The 9,580-nt window shown below is 40.8% G+C and overlaps 1 protein-coding gene across 1 annotated transcript; it reads left to right on the plus strand.

Annotated features, from left to right (window-relative positions):
- The first annotated feature begins 3,252 nt into the window (after positions 1-3,252).
- LOC135478302 (uncharacterized) lies at positions 3,253-9,083 on the plus strand. Its single transcript, XM_064758576.1, has 5 exons — positions 3,253-3,353; positions 4,185-4,293; positions 5,036-5,111; positions 5,934-7,859; positions 8,830-9,083. Exons 1-5 carry the CDS (start codon positions 3,253-3,255, stop codon positions 9,081-9,083), a joined length of 2,466 nt encoding a protein of 821 aa, XP_064614646.1.
- The last annotated feature ends 497 nt before the right edge of the window (positions 9,084-9,580 follow it).

A 9,580-nucleotide genomic window follows, 5' to 3' on the forward strand; every position in this document is an offset into this window, starting at 1 on the left:
ATCCCAGTCGAGTTATACTCAAGACTAGATTTTTATTTTCATTGTTTTTCTGCATATTCAGTTAGCAGAATGGTTTTGATTGGTGGCAGACTAAAATACATCATTTTCTGACGAAAAGCTGCAATGTTTGTGTACTTCAATCGTGAAATTTAAAGTTGAATGTATATATAGGCTTGCGTGTTTTGAACTGTCGGACAACATGCTCAAGAATGGGATCCAACACCAAAAGCCCAAGTTAGAATCTGTATAAATGTAGTGATGACAACAAGAAAGACTGCGAATTAAATAAATATTGTGCCTGGCCTGAATACCAGAATTGCTTAATATGCGATATATCAAGTGATTTCGAATTGCTGTCTTAGTCAGCAGAAAACTGTGCATATATATAAGTTGCTATATGGAGGTTAAAGGAGAAGAAAACACAAAAATGATGCCAAAATCAGATAAAGGAGCATCAAAACTTATTTGCAAATATTATCTTTAATATTTTTTTTTCAAAAGAAAAGGATATTTGAAAATATTTGTGTATGATGGGTTTTTGGAACCAACTTTTGGTATTTATCGTTGTTGCATAATAATGTTCTAAATAAGGATGTCATGCTTGTCTAATACATTCATTTGAATGTAAATTTGTTCGAAACATATGCATTTTATCTAACTTATGATAATATTTATGAACATATTAAAAAAATAATATGATCCAAATTAAGGTTTAATACATTTGCTAGCTGAAAAGACCAAATTCTAGAGCATATTTATTAAACCTGTGTTACATCCTCATTTATGACATTGAATACCAAAAGGTGGTCATAAATACCCACCATACAAAAATATTTTTCAAGCGTCTTTTTCACCTGAAGGAAAAATCAGAAAAAGTATTGAAGACCACATTAGGAATAACTTTTCGCACTCTTTCCTCTGAACTTTCCTCACCTTAATAGATCTGAATAGGAGAGTTTTTTTCACAAATCACATGTAGAGTATGTCTGTTTTACCTTTACCGACAAAAGAGTTCGAATTCGGAACTCCTCCATTATACGAGATTGAGGGGTTATTTGTTTAAATAAATGCACATACACTCAGAAACACTTAAATCTTAGCGCGGTGGGGTGAGGTGAGGAGTTCCATTAAATTCTCAGTGCATCAAATATTTCAGTTTGCTAAAAGCATTGTAAATACTATATTACTTTGGTGTATTCACGCATTGTGCAGAAATATCCAATTGTTCTCTCCCGTCAGCATTATGGTGGGAGGAAACCGGGCAGAGCCCAGGGGGAAACGGACGACCATCCCCATGATGCTGGCAGACCTTCCCACGTACACCTGGAGAGGAAGCCAGCATGAGCTGGACTGGAAGCCGGGAGGTTTATGTTTTAGTAGTTTATATTTGTCTGTGTGCTATCTGTCTGTCAGCAGCTTTACGGGAAAAGTTATTGACAGATTTGGATGGAGTTTTGTATACAACATGGCTTTAGACAGAAACAGGAAATCATCAAAGCTTGAGTGTTGTCCACATAGTTCACCGTAGAGACTCACCCACCGTAAAGTGTAAAAAGTGTCATAACACAAATAAAACGATATTTGGAATCCGCAGATAAAATCACTTTAAATGGTCTGTTCACTTAATACAGGCCCCGCCCCTTAATTTTCGTTGCAGATGTCCACACATGAATGCAATACCATGTATAGACTCTAATCTCACTTCTTGTGACAACGTTACTGTCCATGGTAACCTGTCAAACGTTCGGCAGCAGGACATCAGAGTATTCTATCTAGCATTAGTTTATCTATTCTAGAATGAAGTTACAGGTTACTAGTTGAACTTGTTTCTTCTAACCGTAAAGGTCGCTAGTGACGTCATTTTATCACGATGAGCTGAGCAGGGAACATCCGACGTCACATTAAAGACAGTACGACGCTACAATAGAAACTGATACATTGTAATATTGTAGACGTTGCGCTATAATTCACTTTTGATGTAAGAATGGTTTGAGGTCTTGCTTCCCACTAGCGCCACCTCACCTGATTAAAAAATATCCAGCCTCCTGATTCCATTCTCGCAATAGGCAGCGCTGCGGCCAAGTGAAACTTGTCTTTTGTTGCGCGACGTCAATCATGTTGCGCGATGTGGTTTAATCTATGACGTAAAAGGTGTTATTATTTATATATCAGTGAAATCCCAGTATTTCCTTCACTGATAAAAATGATATCTTTACAAGTTAGATATCACTTTTTTTTTATTATATTTTGCTATTACACTGCTGGAGACCTTCACCCATGACCCACAGTTGACCTTGCCGGAACTACTTTTGTACATGCCGTCTGCTACATTCACGTCTGGATTTCACGTCCGCCGTGAAATCTTCGTGGACCGCATCACAAGGCCCTGCACTTCCGTGCAATATATAGTTCACCAAAAAAGAGGTAAAAAACTATTCATTTGCATAATTTACGTAAATACCTATATTGCATTAGCATTAAGCACCCTGGTGGAATGTCTAATTACTTACAGACAGCGTTTACAACTGCAAAAAGGTTTTGTGAGCGCGGACTTGAACGAAATTCCAGCGCGTATGAATGAAATCAGAAATACGACGAAGATGGCACATTGTTTATTTTTTTCACGGATGCAACAGATAAACTGATACGCATTTATATCCATGTAGAGAAAATGTCAGGATATAAATAATAAGTAGAATATTGCACAGTGAAGGCTGAATAGTATAAATATTGTTCTCGTGAAAGGTAGTAATGATAACTCACGAGAACAACATATATGGTATTCAACCTTCACTGAGCAATATTCTCTATTTCTCACTCTGACTTTGCGTTACTGTCGAAGCGGTATAGAACGTTGCTGTAGCTAGACCGGGCTACTAGGAGGTATTCTTCCGGTAGACAATGACATTAACAATTCAGATCATGACTATGATTGCTTAAATGTATATTCTTGGTTGACAGTTTGGACATGTCTTTTCACGTCTTCATGAAAGGGCCGTTATGATTATTAACCCAAGATTGTGACGTAAAAATGCCATAACCATGGGATGTTGATACGTTTTGTGACGTCACGTCAACATCAAACTTTCAAACTGATGACATATCTCGCACGAAATGTCGGCATAGTTCCAGACGTCATAATTGTTCGCAAAGCGTCATGAAACGTCACAGAAGACGCTGATCGGGACAAATTTGGCGGATGCTATGTTCAAAATGGTTACAGAAGCATGACTAAAGTTTAGCCGTACAAATATGCCCCAGGGCGAGATAGAGGGAGACGTATCGCCTATCGGGGCCAGATTGAACGAAACAAGATGGCCGACTTGTGAAGCACCGGTACCGATATCGACAGAGTAAGTCAGAAAAAATGTACGGGCAGGCTCAACGGTTTGCAAATGGCGGCCTTGAAGTTGTTGTTGTTGATATACATGTATATGTGATGTATTGTACAGACAGGCTTTTCCCAGTAGCTGCGGTTATTCTACAACTAACCTCTATACAATATACAGATAATAGCAAACATAGATTTATATCTTTTTGTCGTTTGGGAAATGGTACAGGAGATGTTGCCTGTATAAAAAACGATTTTTTCTATGGGCCCCGTATAGCTCTCTGCAACGGTCAGGCTCTTGGCCAACGAGGTCGCGTGTTTGAGTCCCGCTTTTGATGTTTATAAGGATTTAGGTCAGCGGGTGAGGTACCTGGCAAAGGTCGGTAGTCCATCGCGTCCTCCATCTTTAACACCCTGTAATTTATGCTGGGGGTGTGTTGCCTCTCAGCCAATGAGAGTCGTTGTTCGAGAGGCTTGTTGGTGTAAACTCGGAACCTACGTCCAACATTCCGGTTTCCCGATCGTCAAGCGGAAAACGAACTATACTGTTCGATACCTTCTGGGAGGAAGAGTTCTACCGGAAATGTACAGCACTTCGGCGGTTTTCGACGGCAATTTTCCTACACAGAAGAATTTTCAACACAGAAGTCTTTAGGGCTAGTTCTTAGGCAAGATGGAGTCGCCTACAACGACTTTTGGCGCTGACTTTACTTATAATTTATCAACTTGAGGTACATATTAGAATTTTTTTATGGCATACACCTGCGAGGAAATGCATACTCTTTTCATTGGTATTTGTTTGATATTTACATTTTCTTCTCCTTTAACTATTTCTCCATTCTTTCCCCGCCAGACTCACCTCGCCACCCAAAGTAGTGGATGGGGCGACCTTCGGTGGTCAATGCGCATGCGGGGTCGTTCTCTTGGCGCTATATATCGTACTGTGTAACTACTGGCCTGAGGTGAGAAATCATGCATATACCTGGGGTTAGCTTCAAGAGTACAGACAGGCTGAGTCTAAATTGACAAAGGGTCGAATTACATCCATTACGTGTGACCGTTTACCAACTATCATTCTGTCGTCGCTGTTATTGTTAATTTTCTTCTCTGATGTACTGTAGGCTTTCATATTTCATATTCATGAGAACGCATTAAAGTTGATTAGCCAAGAACACACTAGTCAGTGCGCCTGTGTTGGGTACTGATGAATATGGATGAATAGTTCTATTAAAATTTGAAATCTATATTGTTCCGTTTCTCAGTATATGTAGACAATGGATGTGGGATACAGACTACAGCTAATGTCATTAGTAATGGATGAACTTCACGTAGTTAGCCACACTTAAAAATCTTTTTATATTAACAGAAAATCTATTGTCTGACTAATACTAGAATGTATTCTGTTATCATAACACGATATTCTGCCGTATAAAACATAATATCTTGTTAGTGTGATGGAATATTTGTCTTGAATTAATAAAATATGTGTGTGATATTGTAACGGAATAATCTGCTACAATAGCGGAATACATTCTAGAATGACTCAGACAAAAGACTTTCTGTTAAATTTAACGGATTATTTTTTGAGAGTATTGTGGATTTAGGCTCCAATAGTGACCATTTACTTTTGTTTAGAATTTTTATCCTTCTTATACATTGTTTCATTGCGAGAGCTGACTGTGACGTCATTGTTTATGTTCTCAGATCCCCACAGCATTTCTGGCTCTTGTGACAGCTGTCGGTCTCTCCGGCTTTTTGGACAAGAAACCAGTCGCAACAGGTAACAGTTGAGTGGCATCAAAAATATCTAATAAAATCACAAATACAGAAAAATGTCCACTCTCTACAGAAATAATCTGTTAAATTTAACTTTTGTCCGAGTGATGCTAAAACGCATTTCTGTATATAGTGCTACTGATTACACATTCTGTTAATAAATATAGCGCTCATATTCTAGTAATTCAACATAAAGATTCTATTTGGCTACCACGGTATTATGTTGAATGTGACACGATATTATGTTAAAGCCTATACATTACTCAATCAACAGACTTAAATATTAACAGATTTATATTACAAGCAGCCATTGTAACCGTGCATGTTAAACCGGAAAACATGTATCAACAATGGTAACCATAAAAATGTTAAACCGGTATACATTTATCAACAATGGTAACCATGAAAAATGTTTAACGGGTACACATGAATCAACAATGGTAGCCATGAAAAATATACAGATCATGACCTTCTTGCCTTATGGCCGCAAATGCTTATATATATAGCACAAAATTTGTGCTATTACAGTACATATAATATCAGTACATATGTATTACAGTACATATGTACATATCAGTACATATAAATACGGTTTCTCTCCGACCGTGCGTGGTAAGGTCTGACAGCAACCGGTGGGTTTCCGCCGGGGTTTGTCGAGTGTACCCTGGATATCAACCTGCATGTACATGGAACACAAATTGTCCGGTTTTGTGTTGATAAAAAAAGATGTTGCCGCTTTTGACAGTGCGAACGTACGACCATTGACAGGTATTACCAAAAGCATTTTATGCCTGTAAAGTAATGCATCATGTGATTCTGTACGCAGGATTTCTGTTTACAGTGTCTTCACAAACGTCGAGTACAAACCAGGCCACATATACACAGACGGAGGGTCAAACGTGCCCCTGGTCCAGTCATTTACATTACAAGACGAACCAAGAGAGCGTCCACGAAGAACGACGATTGAGCTTAAAGGTAACCCACAAAGAACACCAACTGTTCCCCCAGCCAGGTGAAACAGAACATGAAACGAATGACCTAGGTCAGAGAGAACACCAGTCGTTGTCAGAGCTAACCCACAGAGAGGGACACACGAATGACCTACATGTAGGCCAAAGAGAACACCTCTCGTGCTTAGAGCTTGCCCATAGAGAACGTCAGACGAATGACCTGGGCCAGAGACATCGTCATTCGTGTTCCGAACTAGCCCATAGAGAACGTCAAACGAATGAACTAGGCCAGAGAGAATATCAATCGTACTCAGAACTAACCCAGAGAGACCATCAAACGAATGACTTAGGCCATAGGCTTCGTCTATTATGTTCAGAATTAAACCAGAGAGAACGTCAAACGGATGATCTGGGCCACCACCATCTTCAGTCGTCTTCAGAACTAGCCAAGAGAGAACATCAAAGAGCTGAAGAAAACCATAGGGATCATCTACTAAACGTACGTTCAGAGCTAGCTCAGACAGATCGTCAAACAAATTACCTGTGCCAGAGGGATAGTCAGTCGTGTTCAGAGCTAGACCATGGAGAGTTTCGAACACAGCTATCCCACAGTGAAACTCGGACGAATTCGGTGGATCTACGCCTGTCAGAATTTAAAATGGGCTCGGGGCTGATCCAAACAGAATCCGAAGCAAATGTAGAACACACCGACGCGGAATACAATGGAGGAGAGTTTGCTACTCCAAACGTATACCCCAGTCAGTATTATGGAGGGACAACATTGAGTCAAGGCGTACAAACTGACGAAGACGAAACAACGAATATCAATGGAATTTTTCAACGAACCGTGCGACAGCCGTTTGTTAAAACGAGAGATTTTTCCGGATCAACAACGGATGATAACGAATGGCCAGATTTATCCGATGCTGAGACAAATGTGGAAGATTCAAACCTGGAGGCAGATTTGGCGACAGCAAAACCGGCTGGCGATACTTCTCCTGGAGCACAAGTTAAGGAGCATGTGTCCCAAGCTGTGGATGGGGCACCAAAGGGGGGCGAAAGACACGCATCCGTCTTGAAGAAACAATCACCAAATTTCAAGCACATCAAAACACAAAACGGCCAACAGAGTTTGTCAGCGACTAAGGCCAAGAGAAGCCCCAGAGTCGCGCCACGAGTACGAGTGGCATCCTCCGAGACCGTCACCAGCAGATTGGAAATACCGGCATTCGGCAAGGTTTGGCGGGAACCGGAAGAGCGGGTAAGGCAAGCCGATGTTAGCCATGCAGGCAATTTCCAGCAAAACAAAAGCCCAGAAGACGGTCATATTGCCGAGGATGTAACGAGAGAACCAGATAAACCATCTGCTTACAACGAACCTTCAAACGACTGTAGTTCAATAGTCACAGGTAATTCCATGGACCAAAATCTCAATTGTCACAACTGTTCTATGTATGGCCACGCTTCGTCAGACTGTCTTCGTGAGCCTATTTCGTCGAGGTCCGAGGAAAAGGGTAAGAGTCAAAACGCTGACAGTTCAGCACTTCAGTCGAGGAATAAACCTAGTATAGATTTTAATGGCGTACACGGGGAGCATGCACAAGCGCCTGACAGCGGAGTTTCACAAGTGCCGTCAGTGGTAGACGGCGGTGTATCAGCAACGCCCCCAACCGGCGAAGCTCACACTCAAACTGTTTTGTTCTCGGACATTTTGAGGATCAACATTCGGAGACAGCTTCAGACTGAGACAAGACGCTTCCACACTCGGCGTAGTCGGCTTCGGCTCAGATACGCCCGAGAATGTAAGTATTGGAGCGTCTTTGATGGCGTCCACACTACAAGCACCTTTCATAGCACCCAAACTCCAAACACTTTTAATAGTACCCAAACTCCAGACCTCGATATGGTGTTATATTGGACACTTGGAATGGCATGACTTCATCTAGGACACTATGGTAGTTCACTTTCGGAGAGAAATAGGATTACACTAGTACATGTCCTGGTAATATGTCTTTCGTTTAAACTTACGAATCGAGCAGTCGATCGTGTTTTAATTACGAACTTCCGCCAAGCTAAAGGAACGCGCATGCGGTCGTTCGAAGATTTCTTCCTACGCAACCTTTCGTTGAGAATTTGTTTTGTATAGGCCTTCTTATACTTGTTTTTTTTCATTTGAAATATAAGGTTGCTCTTGGGACCATTTGATTTCGTTGTCAGAGTCTATCTATCAAATAGTCAACGCGTTCCTTACTACATCTTGGAGGAAAGTCGAATATAAAGCATGGTGAACGTTGCTTCGACTTGGTCTATTAAAAATTTTAAACCGCTTGAATTACTGTTAAAAATGGTTATCGATGCAGGCTTTGACGTTTCTGCACTTTGGATGACTTAGAGAATCAGTGTATACCAAATAAGTGGAAGGGTTCGAGTTGTACAAGTCAGTGGAAGTAATAGTGAACTCTAAATAAGGATAACTCAGCTGACCTTGGAACTAGTCCTTGACACACGAGAGTTTTGCAGAATGATGGTGTGTCTGTCCATTGCTGGCCACTTTCACAAACTTCGTAAATCAATCTTTCGTAACGCTTCTCGTAAATGACGTCTTATGGCACGATGACGTAAAAAACGTCGAAAAAAAGTTACGACAAATACGACTTACGAAGTTTTGTGAAAGTGGTCCCAGCGTCTAAACCTTGTCTAAATATTGGTCACTATAATATATTACTGTTCCATGTTCAGTGTAAACATGGCGAGTGTGTTTTATTGGAACAGTGGAGAAGCTGAGACGGGAACTTGTAGGGAAGAACCAAATCCTGTCCTCCTTACAGCTCAAGATCCCTACCCTGGAGCAAGAGATCCACGGACTCAGGATGGAGAAGGCTGAGATAATCCGGGCCCTACAGGAGGAGAGAGGGAAAACCCTCACCCTGATGGGACGCTTAAAGGACGTGTACGACAGACTCATGGTGATCAACTCCGCCCAGCTGCTACAACAACAACATCTGCAGTTTGATCATTCCATGTAGGCTAGCTTCCGGGACGCTAAATGTAGAGTGTGTGGACAATGCATGTAATGTTGGAATTAGGGTATATCCGAAACAACTCAGAATATCTAGAGACTAATTTTCATTTCGAATAGTTAAAACAATTGAGATGTTTGTTTTGTGAAAGAAGAAACACAATAATGGTGGTATCATGAAAGGACACGCATATTCACAGTGCGTTGTACGTGGCATTTTCTGACGGTTTTCGGCGCTATAAAGTCTTTACGCAGTTACCATGTATTTCTCTCATCGGTCATCATTTGTACGTTGGAAATATCATGTATTGGACCAACATTCTTTGAATAAAAATATCATTTTAAGAGAGATGGCGGATGCCGTTCTTCTGCTTATGATGGGCCTACATCCGTTAAGCGAAAAATCTCACGGATATTTCGTCTCCCAGCTCCCTTAAGCTTTTAACGGAATTGTGTAGGCCAGGGCCCTCTTCCACAAAACTTCGTAAATCAGTTCTTTTTAAC

Source organism: Liolophura sinensis, chromosome 11 (genome assembly GCF_032854445.1).
Source record: "Liolophura sinensis isolate JHLJ2023 chromosome 11, CUHK_Ljap_v2, whole genome shotgun sequence".
Taxonomy (NCBI): Eukaryota; Metazoa; Mollusca; class Polyplacophora; order Chitonida; family Chitonidae; genus Liolophura; species Liolophura sinensis.